Raw genomic sequence first — 23,350 nt, 5'->3', positions numbered from 1 at the left:
ATATTTGGCCGCTGTGTTTCTACCTTTTCTTCCCTGCTAACTCCTTGTGGGCCGGGCTTTAAAAGATGATGGGAATTCTTGGCTCGCCTCTCTTTACATGCCTCCCATTTGCACTTTGCGTTTATATATATGTTGTGTCTGTTTACGGCCTCCCGGTTTCGAGGAACGTTGTGATTTCTTGTATGCAATGTCGTTATGGGGCTTGGAATTGAAATACCCATAGCGTGGCCGGCTATGACCCAAGGGAGTCTGGCTTGATGACAGCGACGATGATGATTTTTGGGATTTGCGTGGGTTGAATGGGAGTACAGAGCCGTTCCGCGAGAGTTTATGCGGACGGGATGAAGAGACAATACAAACGTTCATCCGATAATCCACCTCGCCGCATGTCATTTGTGTCAACTGTAGTCTTGGGCTGAGGTGAGACAAGCTCGGGGTAGAAGGGAACCATGCGAGGATCTGCGAACTCCAGTGTATCAGGCCCTGATGCTCACACCAATGATGCCAACGCCTTGTAGTGATGAAGGTACGAAGTCGCCCTATGAGGCACTGCTCCGTGCCGAATGCAGGACTTTCCACTATTGTACATTGATTAAAGTCCGTGGAGCACTCACAGGAGGTTCATTGGGATGGCATATAATTCATCTGCGGTCCGCGACTTTCGGCTTCATGTCCAGTAGAGTCCCATATCCCACATGCAGCCAATATGATCTTCCCCTTTCTTCTTCCCTGGCTTCCTCTCCTCATCACCATCCCCACCTACCGGGGGGGAAGTGGAGGATATCTTGTCTCTGCTTATTGAGGAAAAGAAATAGGTCACCTACAACCTCAGTGGCGTGACACAGGCCCTGGAGAAGATCCTTGCGGATAATGGGGTCAACTCGATTCAACAGCGCATGAAGGTGAATCCCAACGATGGCTCCTATGACCTGGATTATAACCTCAGCCTTGCTAAACTGATCAAGGTAGCTTGAATGTCCATCTACTAGGATTTGCACTAGTGATACACGGGCCGAGGGCCGGATCTAAAACACAAGGTAGAATCTCACCCTTGTTGGACGCCTCTTTCTTCGAATCGAATTGGCTGACCCAGACCAGGAGGCGCCTTCCGGCTGGCACACCACAGACACTGACACACCCTCTTGGGAAGTATATATCTACAAGTTGGACGTATGCAACAGATTCGACCCTAGAGATGAAGCCGAAGATCATGATCCGCCTCGACAACGGCTGGGATTTGGGCGCCCAGAGGTACTTCTACGACACCGTGTTGGACATGGGGACGCTTAACTCGTTGGACTAGGATCTTATCGTCGTATTCTCCTACCCTTTCTCGACGAGCACGCGACGCCGTTGGCGCTGCAGTCCAGCCTGGGCCAGTGCAGTCGGCCTACTCCAAACCCCTACTGGTGGTGGATACCAACTGGCCCGAGTCTTGCCCAAACACCGACACTGCTTTCCCCGCCAACCTGAGGCCGATTTCCTTCTCCGGACAGAAGACGCTCTTGCAGCAGGTGGCCGCGGCGGTGGAGGACACCACTGAGGGCGTGGGACTGTACTACTGGAAACCGGCCTGGGTGGACAATGCGGGGCTAGGGCCCAGCTGCATCGACTACCATAGCTCCCAGGTACGGGAGAGTGTGACGGTGTTTAGGTTCATTTAGATGCGGCTGTGTTTGTTCGACTGGGATCGTAGTGAGGATGCAACTTTTTTTTCGCAGCTTCCCATACATATCCTGGAGTCGGCAGGCTCCAATGGCACTGAGATAGTTCTAGGTGGACGCAATACAGCCCGCTGGATGACAAAAATAAATAAATAAAATTAAAAAGAATAGCAATAGGCGCGAATAAAGTGCGTATCATTTGGGACAATTTAGGGCTAACTTAGAAGGACCCTCGAGACTTGAGTGCAGACCGACGGTTCAGCCGGGTGGCTGTGCAACGAAGCTATCGGAGGAGCCCACTTAGATTGCCAGAATCGGGATAGGGCACGAACCTACCAGCAAGAGTGAAATCGAAATGAATTCAACCCTGGATGAGTGGAAAAGAGAGACCTAATAATAGGGTTAGGCTGACTTTCTAGACCAGAAATGCAATGGTGGTCAGCCTGATGTGGTCTGAAGGCAGAGAGGATATTCTAGATGCCGGACTTTCAGCTCCCTCGTCGACACGAGTCCCATCGCTGTCCTTCAACTAGACTGTAATTTAGGTAACTATTCTGTATATAAGAACAGTCTGTGTATCGTATGGGGATATATGTGTAGCAGCTTTCAATCAGGCAACCAGGCTCGCAGGCATTCAGGCCATTAGGCCATTACATTCATTGAATTGACCGGTAATCTATCTAGGTCCTGACAATACCATATATACATCAAGCTTACATACAGATACACATACTGTACGGCACGGGACAATCCGTACTTTTCCTGGATAGAGAGTCTCTTCATTCCTTTCCTTCCCCCCTCTCTCTTCTCTCGTGATAATCATCAACTCTCCATTATCATCTCACGTCCTTCCTGGAGATCAAGGAGGAAATTTGACTATCCTTCAATCCCAGATAGTGAGATAAATACCTCCTCCTTCGTCTCTTGGTTGGAGATGGTGAACCCTCTCCAGAGCCCCGATTGCTGATACTCGCGCGAGGCTGAGTTGCAAGGTGCACTTTCCACCTCATCCACATTGCGTTTTGTCTACCACGGCTGCAAGAAACCCTGGCCTGACACCAATTTAATTTTCCCTCTTCTTTCCTGCCAACCATCGCTCGTCGCGACTTGTCACTGCCCCTCTCTGCCTATCTTTTTCGTCCTTCCATCGTTCTTATTTCTCATCCTTTCTCTTTATCAGCCAGCTCCCCCACCGCCCTCTTTTGGACCTTTTGCTCGCTAGCTCGACCCGATTGATAAACCTGTCTCGCCTTACGCCTTGCTTCGCGTGGTATCTATTCTGGGATACAATCCCTCGCGATGGCTTCACAGGAGATTTTTCAGGATTCGGGCCAATCTCCGGCGGCGGTTAAAAATCGCAGTGTCAGCCCGTCGGCCCAACCCCATCACCCTCAACAACAACAACAACAACAGCAGCAGCAATACAGCCATCCTTCGATTGGTCTGACTTTGGATCCATCTGTCGCCGTGCCCTCCTTTCAGAACAACCCCAGCGCCAACTCTCCCAGCGCCGACTCCTACACCTACAGCTCCGGCGGCTACCTCTCTCCACCGGGCGCACAGCAGACCTTATCCCCGCCAGATCAGTCCTTTCCCCACAGCCTATCATTGCCGCAGTCCTTCGAACCTGGACTGATGAACCAATTCGACCACTCGGCGAGGATCCCTCTGTCTCAGCATCCGCCGCGCCAGTCGTCATCCGAAGACAACTTCTCCAATTTGTTGAACTCAGATTCCGCTGCATACGACTTCTCCGCCTTTCCGAATCACAGCCCCAACAGCACCACCGCTCCCGAGTACGACTCCTCGCTGATGCTGGACCCCCAGATGCACCGACCGGTTAATCATGGCGTTAACCCTGCCGACCTCGTCGGCCAGATCTCGCCTCATCCCTCGGCCTCTCCACAGATGTCCCCGCAAGAGCAGCACCCGCACCATTCCTCCCCGAGCCCCATTTCTCCTCTGAGTTCCACCCCGGGCACCTTCTACACCCCGCAGCACTCTCGCCATACCTCGTTGGATCCCGCCTCAGCGACCTACCTGACCAGCAGTTCGCAATCAGATTGGCAAGCCGTCATGGGGAACGCTGCCTTCCAAGGCCACCGGCGAGCTCCGTCCGAGGTGTCGGAGGTATCGTCCGCCGCTCACTCGCCGTATATGTCGCAGCATGAATCCTTTGATGGCGTGGAGAACAACCCCTCCCCACTGCTTGCGCCTCAGAATGATCCCGGGCTGTACGACAATGCAGCGCTTGGAATTGAGTCGTTTACCTTGTCGGACCAGCGTCAGCCGCATGGGATCAGCCCAGGACACAGTCCCTACATTTCTCCGCAACTGATGCCCCAGCAAGGGGCGGAGCTGATCCCCAATATTCCTTATATTTCCCCTCCGCCAGAACACCCACAGTACCCTGCACCGTCCGTCAATGACGTTTATGGGAGCGGCGCAGATGGCGTTGTTAACGTCTCCCAGGGGATACCGGCTGGGGGAGATATAGGACAAGCCTCTCAGATGGCGCCGCCCTCTATTAATGTGGAGCTTGCGCCACCGTCTCGGAACCCGATTTTCCCTCACTCTAAGCCAGCAACGGACTTGGACTCGTTGAGTCCACCTCCTTCAATGCGTATGTGATCCCCCCCTTCCCCTTAAGAACCTAATATTGCTCCAAGGAATAGCCAGGCTAACCAAACCCGGCAGGCCGCATGCGCAGTAAGTCCGATCCGTATGCTCACCCTGCATCTCGATCACGGAGTCCCGCGACAACGACGAGTAGCTTGGAGCCTCTGGCCCCCTCTTCACCACGATCGCTCTCACCTTTTGATTCTATTGGTCGTCAGCCGCAAAGCAATCCCAGTTCCCGAGATCCATCGCCCTCACGATCCCGACGTTTGTCGACATCCTCCATTGACAGCCGCAACTACATCCTTGGCCTTGCAGACCCCCAGCGACCGGGCGCCAGCCCCAATGACTCGAAGCGGGTTCAGAAGCATCCCGCGACGTTTCAGTGTCATCTCTGTCCAAAACGCTTTACCCGAGCCTACAATTTACGATCCCACCTGCGCACTCACACGGACGAACGACCATTTGTTTGTACCGTCTGTGGAAAGGCTTTTGCCCGTCAGCATGACCGCAAGCGGCACGAAGGATTGCACTCCGGAGAGAAAAAGTTTGTCTGTCGTGGGGATCTTTCCCGTGGGGGGCAGTGGGGATGTGGCCGCCGGTTTGCTCGAGCTGATGCACTGGGCCGTCATTTCAGATCGGAAGCCGGTCGCATATGTATCAAACCATTACTCGATGAAGAGTCGCAAGAGCGGTCGATGATGGACCGACAACAGCAGTCGCACTTGCAGCCAGTTCCCCCCCCACTCATGGTATCCGGGATGGATGGGCAGCAGGCGGGTGGCTTCGTTCTTCCTGCTGCGTTGCTGGCGCAATATCCCGCCCTGCAAACGCTCCAGTGGGATCAAATCGCAGCTTCGACGGATGATCCGAGTGATATTGGCGGCCGTAGCAGTTTTGACGCCAGCTCCGGTGGCGAGTTCGGGTTTGAAGACGACGAGTCCGCCATGAGTAGTGTCTCCGGCATGAGTGGAGGATACAGTCCTCAGGACAATTTGTATGGAGTCAACAATCAGGGCCAGATGCTAGGGGCCAATCCGGGAGACAGCTATGGCAACCCAGAATGGAGGGAATGACAATGTTTTACCGCCGATTGCTCGCTTCATCTTTTCTACTCTTCCTTTCCCTTTTTTCTTCCGCTTTCCGATCTACTATTGCCTTTTCTTTACACGGAGATTTTTTTATCTTTTATCTTCTTTTCTGCGTTATATTGGTGGTATGGGAACTATACCTAAGTTCGTGGATTGCGAGTCTGTTGTAGTGGGTTTTGGTTACTCTATAGAGAGGGATTCTGGCGTTGGTGATACAGGTTGGAGAACAGGAATCACCCAGATCACGGCAGGTTGAAATTCGTTTATATGCTGTTTCACCTTGGCTTTCTTCGATCGATGTTGTCTCGAGCAATATTTTGTCATTTTTGTCTATCTCTTTTTTTTGATTCCCCCTCGGACCGCAAGGACTGCGGACCGTCGTTATGTGTCTACAATGAGTCGTCATACCCCTAGGGAATCTCCATCGGCAGTGTTTCTTCAAATGGGGCAATGAATTTCTTGCTTTTTCTTTTTAGATATTATGCTCGTTGACATCTACTCGGAGTTATGTCTTGGAGTGTCACTTGGACCGGAGAGAGAAAAAAATAAATAGTCCGAGCAATAGAAGCATCCATCCCAGTCAACATGCCTCTCTAGAATGGAATCTTTAGTGGAGACTGTTATGGCGACTTTATTCTAGCGAGATCTACCCACAACGTGGGCTAGACTAGCTACTACAACAAACTGTGTGGGTATCTGCAGTTGAAAAATGGCATCTAAAGCTTCCATTCCCGGAGAGCATCTGCGTAGGAGTCTAAATCTAAGAAACACCACCATCTAGTAGTGTAGGTAGTATCTAAAAGTAAGCCAGATATAAGTCAATAGATAGAGTAGATAAAGTCCCATCTCAAAACGTCACCGGGCTCGCATGCGGACGAGCTTGCCGACCTCTCCGACCCATTTGATTCCGAATTCCTCCTCGGTGAAGCGCAGAGCGGATTTCCGCGCGCGCAACCTCATCGCCACCTTTTCCTCCTTGGGCAGGGCCAAGGCCATTTCAAACGCTGCGGCGAATTCGTCCTCCGTAGATGCGCGGAATCCCGTGGCGCCGTCGTCCAGGTCGACAACGATATCCTCGCGCGGGCCCCCAGAGTCATGCACCACGCTGATCAGACCAGCGGCCTGGTATTCCACCACGCAGATGCCGAAGTGTTCGCTCCACATGGCGTTCACGCCAATGGAGGCTGAACCTAGGTGAGAAAGGATGGTCTGCCATCCGGCGTCGCACAGGAAGGTGGTCTGGTCGCGGATGTGGAGTTCGTGCGCCAGAAGCCGCAGGTTGTAGATGTGGGTTTCGTCGGGGCTGGCATGGCGCACCGAGCCGATGAGCACCAGTTTCGGTTCAGGCTGCGATGCCGCCGTTGGTTTCTTGCTGCGTTCGTCGAGGAAGCGCGCGAACGACCGCAAAACCAGTGGGTGGTTCTTTTCGGGACGGAACTGGGCGATGTAGAGGATGATCGGGGCGCGCAGTTTCTCGGTCTCCGCGTCCACTGTGATGGTCGACTCGAGCTCTGACACCGCGGTGGGCGGGAAGACGACGGTGGGATTCGGGTGCGTGGACGTGCGCCGCGAGGGGCCCCAGATCGTTCGGATGTGCGCCGATGTCCAGGAGGAATTGCACATCACGACGTCCACATGGCCTCCGACCCAACCGTAGAGGCGCGCGAATGCGAGCCAGTAGCTCCGCTTGATCTGGCCCCTCCGGCCCTTCCCGGCGCCGGAGTTGACTCCTTTGACGCCAGTTGTATCGTCTAGGGACTGCAGCATGTCGGTGGATATTGTAGGGTAGTGGACATAGGCGCCTGTCGGGACGGAGGGGAACAGCAGCTTGCAGAAGGCTACCGCGAAGGCGTAGCCCATCGTGTCGATGAAAACATCCGGCACCAGTAGAGTGAATGCATCGTAGGCCACCACCAGGGAACCCAGAGATTGGCCCAAAAGCGTCAAATAGGGATACATACTACTCAAAACATATCTACGGGTGGTGAGATACATCAACACCACCGTTGGTGCATGGAGTTGGATATTGAATCGGTTCTAGAAAGACGGGGGCGCGAACGTGTGAGAAAGTCAGGTTGACACCAGCAACAGAGTCGTCTGCCTACTTACTTGAACTCTCTCCAGCATGGCTGCTTTTGTGACTTCATGGTCGCCGGTGTAGATGGCGCAAGTGGCCTTCGGCCACCGCTTCTGGGTGACTCGCACAGCTTCCCACAGCACCCGTTCTCCCCCTCCGCCTGCGTTACTGTTGTCGACCTATGGTTAGCAGTGAACAAACGAGAGGAAAAAGGAGAGACCAGTCAGCCATACCAGAATGGGTGAAAGAAGCCTATAATCCCATCCCACTCGTCATCTCCGGAGGGGTTATGGCCAGCTGTCCCGGAGCTGGAGCTGGAGGAATCGACTTTTTCCCAATCTTCGTCCTCTCCCAAACCACTGGACGATGGCTTGGTCCGTTTCGATCGAACCTCGTCATCCTCTACCTGGACGCGCGAGAGGATAAGGTCTCTTCGAGCCTTGGTTCTTTTCTGGATGACCCATCCGACACTGCGAAGGATGAGGCGGAGAAGACCCAGGGGGAGCTGGGGGAGTAGGGCACAGGTGGCGAGGAGGGCGAGGGTCGTAATCAGGGTCTTGAGTAGAAACAGCATCATGACCACTGAGCAAACTGTGCCATCCGAACTTGCGGACGGGGGATTTGAGAAAGTGATGAGGCAACTGCGACTGTCCCCTATCGATAACGTACGGTATGTGTGTGTATGTATGTATTGTATATACAGTAACAGTAATAGGTATGGTCTGATTACACGTGAGAATCACGTGTCAGTGATTGTTTTCTGCTAGATCCCAAGCAGCTTCAAGACTAATCGTTCGCTTGCATTGTCATTGCGTCCGTGTGGGAGTTCTATATCATTAGTTTCTCCTGTTATATCTGTCTCTTTCCTTTCTTCTGTATTAGTATTAACATTCTTATTGTTCTCAATCTTCTTTTATTGAAAAGTGCCAATCATGAGATCCTTCCATGGCTCGTTCCGCTTTCCGCGCAAGACAGCCTTTCAGCATATCCGACATTTTCACCCCACAAGGCCTTCGCCTTTTATCACTGAGGTCCTGGAAGTCTCATCAGGGTTCATCCATGCTGTTCATTCATGCAGTGGCCTCCCTTGGGCTATGTCTATCCCGCTGACTGCACTGATTGTCCGCATGACAGTCGCAATGCCATTGCAGGTGTATACCAAAATCCAAGCCCGGAAAGAGCGAGATCTGACACCTTTGCTTTATTCCTGGCGCAAGTATTACCAGAATTCTATCCGGGAGCAGGTCAATGTCTCGACTGACTCGCCCATTCTGCCCCAAGACGCCATGCGCCAGCTAGCACAAAGGGTCAAAGAGAGACAGCAGATCTTGCACCGACGATGGAACGTGGCTCGGTTTTGGAAACCGGTCAATTTCCTGCAGATCCCCGTGTGGATCTCGGTGATGGAAAGCCTCCGAGCTATGGCTGGTAACGACAAGGGACTCGCTACATATCTGCTCTCTCGGTTTTCGTCTTCCGTGGAAACGGACATCACTCCCCTTCTTCCCGTTGAGCCCTCGCTAGCCACGGAGGGTGCTCTCTGGTTTCCTGACCTGCTGGCAGGTGACTCGACGGGGATTCTTCCGGCTGCGTTGACGCTCTCGATCCTGTTGAATATCCGTATGGGCTGGAAGGCTCCTACACTTTCGGAACTGGCTGATTTGCCGCGGATGGAACTCGCTAAGAATCTTACGTTGCGAGGGATCAGGGCTTTGGTTCAGGTTCTGGCACTGAATATTGGCGTTTCATCTTATCTATATGAGATGCCTTCGGCGCTTATGATCTACTGGATTAGTAGTACGAATATTGCCACGTTGCAGACATTTATTCTGGAAAAGTATATGCTTGTCAGACAACCCCTTAAACCATGGCGGCAGATCTATATCGGATATGCTCCACTAGGACAACAAAAGCCTGTGAAACAGAAATGAAGTTGCCCTTTTATTTGTATTTTTTTTTTTTTTTTTTTTTGACCTAGAACGGAATGATTTCGACAAGGGAAAGACAAAGAGCAAGAAAACACTTGGTGTGACTTTGGGAAAGTTGCAAATTGAAAGAAAATGGAATGAAAGAAACGAAAGTTTCGAAAGTTGCAACCGACCCATGTGTTGTCATCACGGATCGTTTATCTGCACATGAAAGCACAAAATATGTTCAACCGTTGTTTAGAGGACTTAGGGCCTGATCACCTTCTGATAGTAGAGAGTCTAACGGGAGTCCAGTCAGGGTATCCTTCGCGACGCACAACTTGCCTCTGGAGTTCGGCAGAGGTCAGGTTCAAAAATGGGATCTGAGCCATTCGCAGGCGAATAAATTCTTTGCTCAGAGGGTATGCGAAAAGCCAGTCATAGTCACGAATGAAAGTGTTCGGATGGGCTCCCAAGTACAATGCCAGATACGCGTCGTCCAGACAACTCCAGTCAAATGATCCAAGCGAGGCAGGACGGGCTGACGATACTCGGGTTCACCGGGGTTGTGTTGCTCTACGTCCAGCTCTTGGAAACCGCCGTGGGCCTCAGGATGGTCAATGTCCGCCTCGCAAATCACACCTCTCGCCACGGCACGCTGCAGAGAGTAGGTCTCGCCGGGGAAATAAGTGTTGAGATAGGTGATTTGCTTATAGGCGTTGACCCCATTCAATCGGTCAGCGACAAAAGACTCCAGGATTGGAGGGTTGAAGTTAAAACGACTTGAAGTTGCTCGATGGCCGGGACAGTTCCACGGCAAGCCCAGAGGAAGTGGTCATGATGGAGTCGCCACGGTCAGGCCAGGTATCCCGACATGTCCCGACTGGGCTCGTTATCGAGATGAGCCGGAAGGGCTCTGGGTCGCTCCGCTAGGTACTGCTCGCGCTCGTTTCTACCACCCAGGGGCGGTGTCTCCATTCGCGGACGTATCTAATCCTGTCCGTCTCGCCCTGGTTCAGACGTCGAGCACAGATAGCTACAACCACCCTTTCGGCCGGAGGGCTGAGAGGACCGTTGGTTGGAGCCGGATTCATCACCGCGTCAGCGAGCTGGCCTCTCGAGGAGGCGATGATCAACCACACAACTGCGTTCATGTGGTCATTGTGGCTAGGAGTTTGGGTATTTTGAGCATTGGTCTTGTTTATGTCATTCTCATCATCGTTAAGAGAATGGGTGGGATGGGCCGACATGATTGCTGTGTCTGTCAGCAAGAAGCAACATTGGAGATATGAAAAATGAACATACATATTTATTTGATTACTTGATATCACAAACACGCACCACACAGTTCCACAAAACAGAGATGCCTTAAATGCCAACAAAACTAATAACAATAAAAAAAAAAATAATAATCCTGAATTCTTAGCAATAGAAACAGCAGGAGAAGAGAACTGGCTAGGCAGAGAGAAAGAGGAAAGAAGAAAAGAAACAATCTAGGACTAATAACACTCTGGGAAGAAAGAAAGTAACTTCGGGAGAGAAGAGAGGACAGATAAAGAGAAATATAGGAACAAGAAATACAGTGACTACAACCTTGCTATTTGTTTCTTCCTGTTCCACAACGATGTGATCTCCCTCTTGGACGGCACTATCTGGACTAGAGGTTCCCTAGTGGAGACGCAACATAACCTTGTAGATACCTCCTGTTAGTGAAGTAATCTTCTAGTGTGGCAGTGCTATATCCTTTTAATATCTTAAAGACTCTTAGTAGTTTGTTCTCCTATTATAAGGTAACATTGTGTAAGTATATCGCAAGATAAATTTAGCCTCTATAGACTTGCTCTCTATACTTTGCTTGTTACTTATTATTAAATATAGTAAATATTTTGTAATAATAGTAATATTATACTATATTGCTCTCTTTCTTTAAGATTATATTATATACAAATCTTAGTCTGGTCTTGGTGGTTTTATCCAGCACGAACAATATTAATTACTTCTTCTCAGGGCATAGTTGCTCACGTGCATTCACTGCCTAGTTCTGTTCCTTGTCACCCACGTGACTATTCCTGTTTTTATTGGGACATAAAGATTGGGAGAGAAGTTATTCACAGAAAGAAGGGGAGGGGGTAGAAAGAGAAAGAAATTATTCTAGGAGCATGTTTATGCAATAAACCAGGACAGCAGTAAAACGCCAGCTTCTTACTCGATATTCTCTACCATAAAATACTGAAACAGCAGGTATCATGAGACCTTTTCCAGACAAACCAAAAAAAGAAAAGGAAAAAAAGGGGTTCTACCAACTAGTATCACAGTTTGGCCTTGACGTTTTCCTCTGACGCACTGGCTTCCTCATTGATCGAGATACTGCGCGTGTCGGGGCCTTCACCGAAGAAGATCACTTCGACAGTTACGTCATCCCTGAAGGAGAATTAGTTAGTTCCTCGTCGGATCACAAAGTGTATGTAAGGCGGTAACCTACCGATATCTTCGAGAATATGGGCTCGGAAGGGTCAAGAGAGCGCAAACCATGTCCCTATCCTTGCCGCCCATAGCGTTGCGGACGAGATGAGTGGCAGCATTCTTGTCTTCCACGGTGAAACGACTAGCGGCACCTGAGATATCGTACTGTTGCTGACGAATAGGGCGACGTTGGCCTTCCGTCCCCGTCTCCTTCAATGATTCCACGGGCAGCTGCTTGTTCTCAAATCCCAGCCAGCCCTGTAGCCAGCCCTTGTTGGTTCCGTCCATAGCGCCAAGCTTCTGTTGTTCAATCCACTGTCCGACCAGTCCAACCACCTCCTCGTTGCTCAGCATCTCCCAGAGACCGTCGGTAGCAATAACGACGAAATCACCTTTGCTGGGCTCGACTTTGGTGGTCGTGATGATGGGTTCGGCAGTGACATACGGAGGCGTCTTCAGAAGCCGGTGAGGGGTCCGTCCAAAGAACTGTCGCTTGATCTTTTCCTGCGTCTCTCTGCTCCATTTGTAGAATGCATCACCGAAAGAACGGCTAGGCTCAAGCTGGCCCAGAATTCGTCCGTTCCGTACCACGTTGGGTTCGCCAGGATGCTCTTCTCGTAGACGTTTCATCTCAGAGGGCGTGCCGCCGGTCTGATCTTCAGAGAGCGCTGTTGCCGCCCACTTTCCGTTTGGACCACGACGGCCCAAGACAGCTCTGGAGTCACCGGCACAGGCCACCTTCAAGTCCTGTGATTGTGAATCGTAAAAAGCAAGAAGGGCACAGGAACCAGACAAAGCGGGGGCAAGCGTCTCAGCCGCCATTCGCCGCGAGTTGGACTTGAGCACCTTGTTGACACTGTCGTACACGATATCGTTGTCGAGGCGAACGAAGCCTTGCTTGATGGCGGCGTCCACGGCGCTGGAGGTAGGGGAGAGAATGGAAGGATCGGTGGCAGCAGCTTTATAGGTCGAATTCAATTCCCGGGCTACGTAGGAGATCAGAACGTTGCGTAGCTTCGCTGAGGTTGTCCAGCCACTAAACAGACGTTGATTAGACACGGCTCAGTTCTCAATTTCCACAAGAAGGACAACCTACGAATGCCCATCAAATATCGCCCAAAACATCCAATCACTGTTGGCTTCACCTTCCTTGACCGCCGCGACAGTCGAAGGCACCTCAACAATCTTTTCAGCATGGTCATCCTCAATGGGGGAATTGCTGGGGACCTGGACCACGTCGTAACGGACAACTCCCTTGCCCCGGTTCACCAGGTACGACTCCTCGTTCTTCCTCAACTTCTGGGTGGCTTGCTCCGGCGTCAGCATCTCGAGCACTCGTCGGTCGGAATCGTCGGTCTGCTTGAAAAGAGGCTGTTCTCCTGAGAGGGTGGCGGTGTAGAACTGATCATTATCTACCAGAAGAGCTCGGCGGGTTGGTTCGGAGGAGCCCTCAGCATGTGCACCGGACGTCGCGATCGAGCGTAGCTGCGATGGAGATGTGGCGTTAAGACCTGCCACTGGGGTGGGTGCCGACGTGTTGCCCTGATAAGCGTACCAGGCTCCAGAAGCAACCACGGTGGATATCACTGCAATGGATAACCTGCGCAAATGCATCGAGGACTGCAGCGGTGCAGAAATAAAGGGCGGATAGTGACCGGCGGACGACGGGCGAAGGCCGAATGGCCGAGTGCTTGAGAACGACACTGAAGACGGTTTCCTAGTAGTGACTTTCCATACTGGTGCACGGCGAGCAGTACGGAAAGCCTGAAGAGCCGCACGTCGCATTGGATCGGCGGGGGAGAAGCGACGGATAAGGGGGAGATCCGGCGACGCTGGAGAGAGAAAGAGGGAGGAGGAATTAAGATGATGCTATTCCATGCAGAGAGCGACAGGCAGTAAGGCATGCAGGCATCAAGGCAGAACTATCAAGTGACCACAATACCATACGGTACGGTGACGTTAGTACGACAATACAGAACTAGTCCTGAATAGGCTATATCGTCATCCCCCGCCAGATTCCAAACGGAGGATGAGTCGATGACTGATGATCGAGCAGAGCAGACCTTCTGCCAGAGAAAAGGAACAGTTTCTTCTCTTTCAGTTCACCAAGTCGCAGGCCCTCTCTAATCCATTGTCGGATCCGAATGTCCTCCCGCGCCCTTCGCAAGCTGCAGAAGCTGCGCGAACAAGAACTGCAGCAGGCAGAGCACGAAGAGCACGACTCCAGCGACGATGAGCCGGCCGCTCGGTTGTCGAAGCCGAAATTGAACACCTTTGACCTTCTAAATGACATCGATGATTATGAAGATGATCAAGGCTCCAACGAGGACATCCAAGAGCCTGTGATACAGCCCACAGAATGCGTGCCCACAGAAATCGTACCCACGAACCCCACCAACTCAAAGAAAAAGAAAAAGACCAAAAAGAAGAAGGCATCAACAAAAAATGCAGCAGACGGACTGGCATCTACGAAGTTGGAGGATGGAGAGCTAGACGAAATTGACCGAGCACTGAAAGAACTGGCAGTCGACCCTCGACATTTCGCTTCAGGAACTACTACCTCCGCGGCCGGGTCGACACAAGCTGCCCGCGATGCTTCATTTGCAAAGACTCCCGAGGACCTGCTCGCGATCGAGCCGAAGTTTCTCAATGCGACAAACGAAATGCGCCGATTGTTTGGCAACGTGGTGTTAGAGAATTTCGACCAGCAAGATTCCGGCACAGGCCGTAGGAGAGACCGGAACCGCGAAACCATTGATCTCGGCCAGGCGCTTTCAGGGAGATACAGCCCTGCGAGTCGAGGACAGAGCTTGGCTGGGGTTACACTACGACGGAACGTCCTCATGCAAGGCAAGGACGAATGGCCTCGGGCTTCTAGTGGAGGTCTCGGCATGGAGCTGGCAGAGAAGCTTGAGACTGGTGCCACTGTGTACCGGATTCTTCATAACGCCTCGTACCTGGATGTGCAGCGGCAGTTTGACATTTGTGTTGAATCGATGGATCCTCAACGGATGATCCAGCTCCTGCAATACAATCCGTATCATATCTCGACCCTTCTACAGGTGTCGGAAATCGCCAAACACCAAGGGGATCATGCCGTCTCAGCTGATCTCCTCGAGCGGGCCCTGTTTAACATTGGTCGCTCGACGCATTCGTCGTTCGGAATCCGCCTCAAGGAAGGCCAAGCCAAGCTGGACTTTATTCATATGGAGAATCGGGAGCTATGGCTGGTCGGTTGGCGGTATATCGCCAACCTTGGTATGAAGGGAACGTGGAGGACGGCGTACGAATGGGCCAAGATGTTACTGGGGCTGAACGCCAATGATCCGTACTGTATCCGACTCCTCCTCGATAACCTGGCTCTTCGGGGCCGAGAATATTCCCACTTTGTTGAGCTCTGCACGCAGACACGATTGAGCAAGGACTGGTCTTCGCTGCCGAACATCCAATGCTCACTGGCGCTGGCTTATCTCCGGTTGGGCAAGCCCAAAGAATGTCGAGAACAACTACGTCGGTCTATGTCGCGCTACCCGTGGGTGTATTGCAAACTGGCCCATGAACTCGACATCCAGCCCATGCCCAAGCGAATCTGGGGTAAGATGCCCCCTACGGATGCCCACGAACTGTTCATGGAACTCTACATTTCACGAGCCAAGGATCTCTGGAACACGCCCGAGGCCGTCTCTTTGATTGTGGAGGTTGCCGACACCCTGGATGGAGAGGAAGAGCCGGTTGAACCGCCCGAGATCACGCTCGATATCGCCCGTCATGTGGTTCTTTCTGATATCCCTCGCGTCACAACTCACCTGCCCAGCCGGTTTATCTCAGGACGGATATCGGCGTCCGACCCCCTTCCCCCGTACGATTCGGACGCTTTCCGGCAGCAGTCCGATCCCACCCCATCGTACTTGTCTCAGGTGCCCGAGGTGGGTCGGCCCCAATGGCTTCAAGTCCTTCTGGACCAACTCCAGAACGGCGCCCTGCATTTCCCTCGATTCCAACGGGGGGAGGACCAGGCGGCCGGTGATGATGGACTCGCCGAGGGCGAACGCGAGAGGGATTTGGCTCGTCCACAACATCCCACTGCCGAGCAACAGCCCCTGCTGGAGCAATGGCTCTTGGGCGACGGCCTATTCACCCTCGAGGCTTTTCTCCGACAATACGGCGTCGACCGAGGGAATTGGGGGGATGTAGTTGACTATTCTCCCTTGACGGAGTATGTGGATGCCCTTGACGCGGTGCTGCCAGATGCGCGCCAGAGGCTTTTACACGGGTCCATCCGGGAGGCAATGGGGGAGATGGTGGTGGATATGCTGGAAGACGAGCTGCAACTGCAGCAGTACGATGAGGATGAAGAGGAGTGATTCGACGGAACTGTAACAATGGTGTACGATATACCATATTCTTGAGAATAGCAGTAGCTAGAAGAGAATGAAAGAATGAAAGTCATTCCCGCTTAGTCAAACATTCTCTACGACGGACCCACCCGCAGTCATTGATTAGCAGTTAATTAGCCAAACTCTGGATTCAGTCGTCATCCTCCGGAATGAGACACGGAAAAAAAGTCATCAACCCTTTCGACTCACTACTTTCGTGCACCTCATCCTGGTTCTCTACTTCCACCTCAGTCGATTCCTACCATAATCGTCCATGTCCAGCCGGTACAGTTCGTCTCTCGCGCCACCTGAGAAACAATGCCTTTCCTCTGGTCGCAAGCCAGCATAGCGCCTGGAGAGACCGAGCCGTTGACACCGCGCGAAGCGGCATCGGGCCTGTTGGGCTCGATATCGTTAACTTGCTGGATATTTCTCTTGGTATGTTGACTCTGATATACGGTGGGAGGAATGAACAAAACATGAAAATAAATATAAAAAGAATTAACGAATTAAAGAAAGAGAGAGAGAGAAGTCATACTAATCCTCGCACAGGTGCCTCAACTCATCGAAAACTACCGTAATGGCAACGCCGAAGCCATCTCCTTCCTGTTCCTGTTCGTCTGGTTTGTCGGAGACGTCGCCAACCTAATCGGAGGTGTTTGGGCCAGGCTGGTTCCCGTCATCATTGCCATCGCGGTCTACTTCTGTATCGCTGACGGAGTCCTCATTGGTCAATGTCTCTACTACAAGGCCCGAAACTCTCGCCTTGAAATTCTCTATCGACGCCGATCTTCCGTCGAAACCCCCGACCCAACAACTCCATTGCTGGGCCGGCGCTTCAGCGACAACTTCCCGGACAGCAGCACGAATGCCTCGCGACGTCGCTCGTGGACAGCGCAACGGGCTGACAGTATTAGCCATGGCCGACAGTCTGACGACTCGCTGGCCAAGATCATTGAGGAGAACGATACGGGCCGGAAGGCTTGGGTCAAGAATCTTAGCAGTGTGCTGGCTATCTGTGTGATTGGTATGGCCGGGTGGACGGTCGCCTGGCAGTCGGGAGTCTGGAAACCCGCTCCTCAGGATCTGAACGGTGGTGTTGATATGGCAGCTGGTGCGCAACTGGTGGGATATTTCAGTGCCATTTGCTATCTCGGGTGAGTTGCACGTCCACGCCTCTTTTCAAATTCTCCCAACTTATGAATCATATTTTGAACTCTTATAGAGACTGACACCTCCCAGAGCACGTCTCCCGCAAATCTACAAGAACTACTACGACAGGTCATGCGAAGGTAATGTGCTCCTGAGCGCTTGTGCATGTCAAAGAGGACCAGCTACTAACAAGCAGTATCCATCCAGGTCTTTCGCTGTTGTTCTTCATTCTCTCCCTAATGGGAAACCTGACCTACGGCGCCGGGGTGAGTCCTAATACCCAGTGACTTGCAATCTCATGACGGGGGAACGATTTCCAACTGACTCTTGTCTAGATCCTCTGCCACTCGACGGAGAAAAATTACGTCGTCACGAATATTCCTTGGCTGATTGGATCCCTAGGGACCATGATCGAAGATATTATTATTTTCATACAGTTTCGCCTCTATGCCGTGACAGATTCGACTGCCGCGGTGGCATAAAGGCAGTGTTTCTTTCTTCCCCCTGTTTTCTTTTAAATACTGTATCCTTTGGCGCTAACCGGTTATCGTGTCTGTACGTGATCTGCGCGAGTTGATCGACTCTTGCTTGTGGGGGCTATCGTAAAAGTTGAATGCTTTGTCTTCATGCTCTATTATTATTTTGTACACTCAAAAGTTGAAGGGTTGGGATGGGCATGGCGCGGTTTTATGGTTTAGATTTTGTGCCCCAAGGGGGAAAAAAAGGCGTTGATGGCAGTGGGTATACAAGAAACACAAGAAAAAGAGAATCACACCTGAAGGGACTAGGAACCGACGGTGTTTCACAGATTATATAGTTATACAGAGAATGCAGACGGAAACCTTTTGTTCATGGTCGCATGACAGACATGGCATGAGAGCTGGGCATCTAAAGCTCGAAACTAGCTAAAACTCGAAACATAGCATACAGAGTAATAGGATCTTGCCTCCGATCTTCCATATGTATGCAACTAATTCCTGGTTTTCCTGATGGCTGGAATCCTAGCGTCCTCCGGTCCAGTACCTCTGTCATGTCGGAACCCATAATGCAAGCGCAGCGCCCAGTCCCACAGGATGTCCTTGTCCGTTGGTTCTTTTTATGTTTCCCTTTTTGGTCTTCGTGCGTTCGCGTAGTATCGGGTACAAGAAATGCGCGGGAGAAATGGAGATAGGAAAGAAACGAGGAAAAAAGGAAAAACAGGAAAGCCGAACGGATAAAGGTGCTTAGTCAAAAAGACCGAAGCCCATGTCCTCGTCGGACTCCTCCTTCTCTGTAGACATAGGGTCAGCTCTGTCGACTCCCCAATTGCAGGGTCCCAAATCAAGTGATTTGCTTACCTTCCTCCTTCTCTTCAGCAGCCTCGGCGGGGGCAGCAGCACCACCAGCAGCGGCGGCGGGGGCAGCGACAGCAGGGCCGGCGGAGCCGATGTTTGTCAGGAGGTCCTTGATGTCCTTGCCCTCAAGAGCCTGCAAAAAGTAAAATCCAGCGTAAGCAGCCGATCATAAATTCATCTGCGGTTCCCGATCTATCGGACATTCTGCCCATCGGATACAGGTTCGAAGTATATACCTTGGCGAAGATAGAAGACCAGATGGGCTCAATTTCCTGAACCTTGGCGGCATCGAGGAGGGTCTGGATCTTGTCGGCCTGTGAAGATCAAGAAAAAACCAATCAGTCCAAATTGCTCATAAATCACTAGTATATCCCTGTCGTGTTCTCCCCGCGATCCTTTTTCACGTTGCGATCACTGGTTGACATCGATTCTCCTTCTCTCTCCCATTTCACACAAAAACCATATCACCGGGGAATAAATACGTACGGTCACCTCGACACCATCATCGGCGAGGATGAGGGCCGCATAGGAGCAAGCGAGCTCAGCAGTAGACATGATGGTCGACGGAGGGAGGTTGACTGACGAGGACGTGAATGTCGAGAGGGATAGAGTAAGAGAAGAGGAGGAAAATGGAGGTCTTTTTTTCGTCGTGGAGAGTCAGTCGGCCGCTTCGCCCAGAGCGGAAGGAATGTTGTGTGTGGCGCCGCGTGACCTCGCTTAGGGCTACCCCGATGAGGCTTAGTGTGGCTGCTTATCCCGTGATTGTGCGCTAGTCCGTAACAAGCAATATCGCTGCTCGATGCCATCATCGTCCGATCGCCCGCATTGCAGCGATCATCTCGCTTCTGCTTGTCCCTTTCAACACTCGAGAATCTGAATACTGACCATTTGTTCCAGTTCTTGGCTCTTCTCCCAACTATTAATTTCTCTTTCTTTCTCTCCTCCCTCTTTACATCGTCCCATCTCCTGTTATCTCCCATTAACCTTCCCACTTTCTTTCTTGGCGTCATGGACTCCCCCGCCGTATCCGCTCCGTTGAATCCGCACGAACAACCGATTCTTGACCGGCTGCTGTGCACTCGAGATGCACTTCTATTACTCAAACAGGATAAGTCATCCTATATCAAATCCCGAGATGTGCTTCCACTGTACGAAGAAGTGATTGCGGAAGTGGAAAAACTCAATGCCGTGCGGAAGGGGGATCGGCGGCTGCAACACAACCGACGTTAGCAATCTGGGCCTTGCCGGTGAGCGTGAAAATATTGGAAGATTGGGCTGACGTTGGTATTCTTGTTCCGTGGATCTAGTCGATTACGTCCTGGACGATTGTTTCCAATTGATTTCCTTGCTGTTCCTGACGGTTGGAAGGAACAATGAAGCGCCCGCAGTGTAGGTGGACTCTCTAACTCCGATGATGTATCCTCTGCTGGGAGTTGTATTTCTAATGGTGTGAGGGACATACAGCTATTCTCTTACCACCACTGTGCAGGTAAGTCAGGATATTTAATACATTCGCCGGCTTCTCAGTCCAGCTAATGCTTCTGGAACCCCCATAGCGATTGCTCGATCACCTCGAAGAGGCTGGTTTCTACAGTTCCAAAGACCTCAACTCAATTACCAAGACCCTCGGAAACATGCGAGAAACCATTGAACGTTGCCGCGATGCGTACTCGCCGGCGCTATTGACGCTCCTAGAGAGTCGCCTGGAAAGATGTCAACTGCTACTGGAGAAGTTGCAAGGTGGCCTGGCCGTATTGAGTTCGGATCTTGCATCGACCCACGAGACCCTCGTCTCGATTCTACGGTCTACGTCGGCCGTTAACACCCGCTCCAAGGTACGCATTGCTTTACTTGGGTGGCGGAGGCAAACTGATTGACGGTATTGTAGTTCTCCGCAACGGAAGTCAGTGGACTCCAGAATCAATTGAAGAAGATCGAGGAGACGATGAAAGATGGCAATTTTGTGGGCCCTGATGGCACCCTGCTCGCCGGCCAGGAGGACCTGAAGAAACTGAAGGATCGCTGCTGGCGATGGACGGAAATCGTTCTTGAACGGTAGGTGGTTGCGCTTTTCCCAAAACACTCATGGTTTCCCCTCCTTATTCACATTGCAACAGGGAGGGAAAAATCGATGAGCGGTTTCAGGAACAATACGAGCGTTTGCTTGAGATCCGCAACCAGTTGGATCGGCTGTCTGTGACGCAGGCGTGGTCGCTGCGGGAGACGGACCTATTTGGCTACCAGCGGAAGCTGGATCGCATTGACGAGGCCCGTGTGAATGGCAACTTTGTGGATGCGGAGGGACAAACAGCAGACATCCATGCACAGCGAGTACGAATGTTTAGCGGTGCCTCCGGGAAAGAAAGGTGGCTAACATACTCTGTCAGACACTGTTGTACCTGATTCGAAGAAGCTACGGGTACATCTACGCGCTATTGATCTCGTCGGAGCCCGTGTCAGAAGCATTACTGCCCGTGCACAATCAACTGCAGACCCTGCGGCGGTGTCTGCTTGAGGTCAAAGAGTCGGGTGGCGTGTCCAACTCGCGCGAGCTCTATCCCTACAGCATGAAGGTGTGTTATTCATATCCTATGATGGGAATATCATAAGAATCCTTATTCAGATGGGCTGACATCTTACAGCTTAACTCGATCGATAACATGCGAGTAGACGGCAAATTCTACGTCGGCAGCGACATTCCGGAAGGACAGGGCAGTGTGAACGCACTGCTGGCCGAATGCTACGACATTGTATGGGAACTGCGAGCTGCAGTAGATGAGGACGAGCGCAGTGGCTCTTAGTATTTATTTTTTTTTTTTTTTTTTTTTTTTTTTTTTTTTTTTTTTTTTTTTGGCTTTCTTTTCAATGAATTACATTTGCTTTTGACATGGCGACGTATCTTGCTTAATGACTTATCTGAAATGAGATCTCAGACTTGCTACATGTAGTAGTGAGAGATAGGAGGCACTTTGCTGAGGTTAAAATTTGGATCACGGCGTTTTGGTGTGTTTATGGGAAATGACGTTCTGCAGTATCTTGAATTCTTGACATAATCTTCCAAGCATTCCTCCCCTTCGTCTCTTCTCCGCTCCGCTACCTCGGCCCCACCTCCCCACCTGCCCGATTAGATTACCAATGCAGGATCCCGTGACGATGACTTCATCCCCTCATCGACCCCGACTTAACAAAGCAGAAAAAAGAATCCTCTTACCATCTGAATAAAGCAAACGAAAAGCTGAAGATTCTAAAAGAGAAAAAAAGATAATACTACTAAAAAAATGGAAACCGTCCGAGCTGCCTTCGCCGACCGACCTCGTCCTCTTCTGTCCTACGGGATACCCTTCCCCACAGCGGCGGCACACCACGTGCGGGAGACCTTTGGGGCTACGCGAGTCTACGTGATTGTTTCGGGGTCGTTGGCGCGCAACACGGATGTGCTGGAACAGATGGAGACGGCCCTGGGCAAGGAGACCCTCGTGGGGACTCGGATCGGTATGCAGAGCCATACGCTCTGGTCGGAGGTGTTAGAGATTGTCCATGATGTGCGACGCGTGCAGGCAGATCTCTTGATCACGATTGGAGGGGGGAGTTTAACCGATGGGGCCAAGCTGATTTCGTTGGTATCTCTCTCACTCACACACTCTCTCTTTTTCTCTATCTCTGACGAAGAAATTAACGTAGTGCTAATAATGAAAGGCCATCGCAAACTCTGTAGCCACCGTCAATGACCTCTCCACTCTGACTGTGGGACCGAATCAACGACCGGATATCCACAGGCCCCAGATCCCTATAATCTCGGTGCCGACGTCCCTGTCGGCCGGAGAATACTCGAACTTTGCCGGAGCGACGGACGATGTCTCGAAACAGAAGCACATGTTCCATTCGCCGGTGCGCGGCCCCGAACTGGTGATTCTCGATGCCAAGCTGACGACAACTACGCCCGAACGGATCTGGTTAAGCACGGGGGTGCGCGCGGTGGATCACTGCGTCGAGACGTATGTGGCCGTGTCATTGTCGGTGACGAATGAAAAGACCGATGCATTGGCCTTACATGCGCTGGGTCTGTTGATGCCCGGGTTATTGCGATGTAAACACGACCCGGGAGACCTGGAGGCGCGATTACAGTGTCAATTGGGTTCGGTGGATGCCATGGCAGCTTGTACGAGTGGTCAGGCCGTGCAATTAGGTGCGAGTCATGGAATTGGGCATCAGGTGCTCTCTCTCTCTCTCTCTTTTTTTTTTCTCTTCGTCAGTAGACTAGATACTAACAGTTACAGCTCGGTCCCTTGGGCGTCGGTCACGGCGAGACGAGCTGTATCCTCCTCCCTGCCGTGTGCAAGTTCAACGCGGTGCATCACGCCAACAACGAGCATCAAGACCGCTTGCGTCGCTTCCTCGTCGGCCTGCCGGAAGTGGCGTCGGTGCTCCAACGGCGCGGTTTGGACGGCAGTCGGGCGGATTTGGGCGACGTGTTGGATGCCGTGATCCGCGAACTGGGCCTGCCGCGGTCATTGAACGAGGTGGGAGTTGGACGCGATCAGTTAGACGCGCTGGCTGTTAACAGCCTGCACGATCGCTGGTGTCAGACGAATCCGGTTCCGTTGACTGAGAAGGAGCAAGTGGTGGAGATCCTGGAGCAAGTAGCGTAAACGACCCAGGACAACGGA

The 23,350-nt window shown here is 51.8% G+C and overlaps 11 protein-coding genes across 11 annotated transcripts; 8 read left to right on the top strand and 3 right to left on the bottom strand.

The window, feature by feature from the left end:
* Positions 1 to 520: 520 nt before the first annotated feature.
* ATNIH1004_009023 (uncharacterized protein) lies at positions 521 to 1,664 on the top strand (the record flags this gene model as incomplete). The annotated part of the gene is made up of 4 exons (XM_033573624.1): positions 521 to 526; positions 816 to 965; positions 1,094 to 1,251; positions 1,304 to 1,664. 4 exons carry the CDS (start codon positions 521 to 523, stop codon positions 1,662 to 1,664), a joined length of 675 nt encoding a protein of 224 aa, XP_033424176.1.
* A 1,299-nt stretch (positions 1,665 to 2,963) lies between these two features.
* On the top strand, positions 2,964 to 5,359 carry crzA (putative C2H2 transcription factor Crz1; the record flags this gene model as incomplete). The annotated part of the gene is made up of 2 exons (XM_033573623.1): positions 2,964 to 4,287; positions 4,362 to 5,359. 2 exons carry the CDS (start codon positions 2,964 to 2,966, stop codon positions 5,357 to 5,359), a joined length of 2,322 nt encoding a protein of 773 aa, XP_033424175.1.
* An 870-nt stretch (positions 5,360 to 6,229) lies between these two features.
* On the bottom strand, positions 6,230 to 8,025 carry ALG11 (alpha-1,2-mannosyltransferase ALG11; the record flags this gene model as incomplete). The annotated part of the gene is made up of 3 exons (XM_033573622.1): positions 6,230 to 7,411; positions 7,484 to 7,619; positions 7,685 to 8,025. 3 exons carry the CDS (start codon positions 8,023 to 8,025, stop codon positions 6,230 to 6,232), a joined length of 1,659 nt encoding a protein of 552 aa, XP_033424174.1.
* Positions 8,026 to 8,383: 358 nt separating this feature from the next.
* Positions 8,384 to 9,382, top strand: COX18 (putative mitochondrial export translocase Oxa2; the record flags this gene model as incomplete). The annotated part of the gene is made up of 1 exon (XM_033573621.1): positions 8,384 to 9,382. The coding sequence occupies one exon, from the start codon at positions 8,384 to 8,386 to the stop codon at positions 9,380 to 9,382; it is 999 nt and encodes a 332-aa protein (XP_033424173.1).
* A 457-nt stretch (positions 9,383 to 9,839) lies between these two features.
* Positions 9,840 to 10,650, top strand: ATNIH1004_009019 (uncharacterized protein; the record flags this gene model as incomplete). Its single annotated transcript, XM_033573620.1, has 2 exons — positions 9,840 to 10,025; positions 10,075 to 10,650. The coding sequence occupies 2 exons, from the start codon at positions 9,840 to 9,842 to the stop codon at positions 10,648 to 10,650; spliced, it is 762 nt and encodes a 253-aa protein (XP_033424172.1).
* A 1,017-nt stretch (positions 10,651 to 11,667) lies between these two features.
* On the bottom strand, positions 11,668 to 13,606 carry ptcF (type 2C protein phosphatase ptcF; the record flags this gene model as incomplete). The annotated part of the gene is made up of 3 exons (XM_033573619.1): positions 11,668 to 11,779; positions 11,841 to 12,857; positions 12,918 to 13,606. 3 exons carry the CDS (start codon positions 13,604 to 13,606, stop codon positions 11,668 to 11,670), a joined length of 1,818 nt encoding a protein of 605 aa, XP_033424171.1.
* A 359-nt stretch (positions 13,607 to 13,965) lies between these two features.
* Positions 13,966 to 16,185, top strand: ATNIH1004_009017 (transcriptional repressor TCF25 family protein; the record flags this gene model as incomplete). The annotated part of the gene is made up of 1 exon (XM_033573618.1): positions 13,966 to 16,185. One exon carries the CDS (start codon positions 13,966 to 13,968, stop codon positions 16,183 to 16,185), a length of 2,220 nt encoding a protein of 739 aa, XP_033424170.1.
* Positions 16,186 to 16,515: 330 nt separating this feature from the next.
* Positions 16,516 to 17,831, top strand: ATNIH1004_009016 (PQ-loop repeat-containing protein; the record flags this gene model as incomplete). The annotated part of the gene is made up of 5 exons (XM_033573617.1): positions 16,516 to 16,635; positions 16,750 to 17,354; positions 17,440 to 17,489; positions 17,557 to 17,615; positions 17,685 to 17,831. The coding sequence occupies 5 exons, from the start codon at positions 16,516 to 16,518 to the stop codon at positions 17,829 to 17,831; spliced, it is 981 nt and encodes a 326-aa protein (XP_033424169.1).
* Positions 17,832 to 18,572: 741 nt separating this feature from the next.
* Positions 18,573 to 19,238, bottom strand: rpp1 (ribosomal protein P1; the record flags this gene model as incomplete). The annotated part of the gene is made up of 4 exons (XM_033573616.1): positions 18,573 to 18,619; positions 18,687 to 18,816; positions 18,920 to 18,997; positions 19,170 to 19,238. 4 exons carry the CDS (start codon positions 19,236 to 19,238, stop codon positions 18,573 to 18,575), a joined length of 324 nt encoding a protein of 107 aa, XP_033424168.1.
* Positions 19,239 to 19,691: 453 nt separating this feature from the next.
* Positions 19,692 to 21,484, top strand: ATNIH1004_009014 (uncharacterized protein; the record flags this gene model as incomplete). Its single annotated transcript, XM_033573615.1, has 8 exons — positions 19,692 to 19,908; positions 19,991 to 20,072; positions 20,148 to 20,172; positions 20,240 to 20,518; positions 20,572 to 20,738; positions 20,801 to 21,014; positions 21,071 to 21,256; positions 21,326 to 21,484. The coding sequence occupies 8 exons, from the start codon at positions 19,692 to 19,694 to the stop codon at positions 21,482 to 21,484; spliced, it is 1,329 nt and encodes a 442-aa protein (XP_033424167.1).
* Positions 21,485 to 21,961: 477 nt separating this feature from the next.
* On the top strand, positions 21,962 to 23,332 carry ATNIH1004_009013 (iron-containing alcohol dehydrogenase; the record flags this gene model as incomplete). Its single annotated transcript, XM_033573614.1, has 3 exons — positions 21,962 to 22,303; positions 22,380 to 22,895; positions 22,961 to 23,332. The coding sequence occupies 3 exons, from the start codon at positions 21,962 to 21,964 to the stop codon at positions 23,330 to 23,332; spliced, it is 1,230 nt and encodes a 409-aa protein (XP_033424166.1).
* Positions 23,333 to 23,350: the final 18 nt, after the last annotated feature.

Source organism: Aspergillus tanneri, assembly GCF_003426965.1.
Source record: "Aspergillus tanneri strain NIH1004 chromosome Unknown AapTan_6_pilon_pilon_pilon, whole genome shotgun sequence".
In the NCBI taxonomy this organism is placed as follows: domain Eukaryota; kingdom Fungi; phylum Ascomycota; class Eurotiomycetes; order Eurotiales; family Aspergillaceae; genus Aspergillus; species Aspergillus tanneri.
Note: the sequence above shows the minus strand (reverse complement) of the source record. Positions and strands in the feature narration are given on the sequence as shown.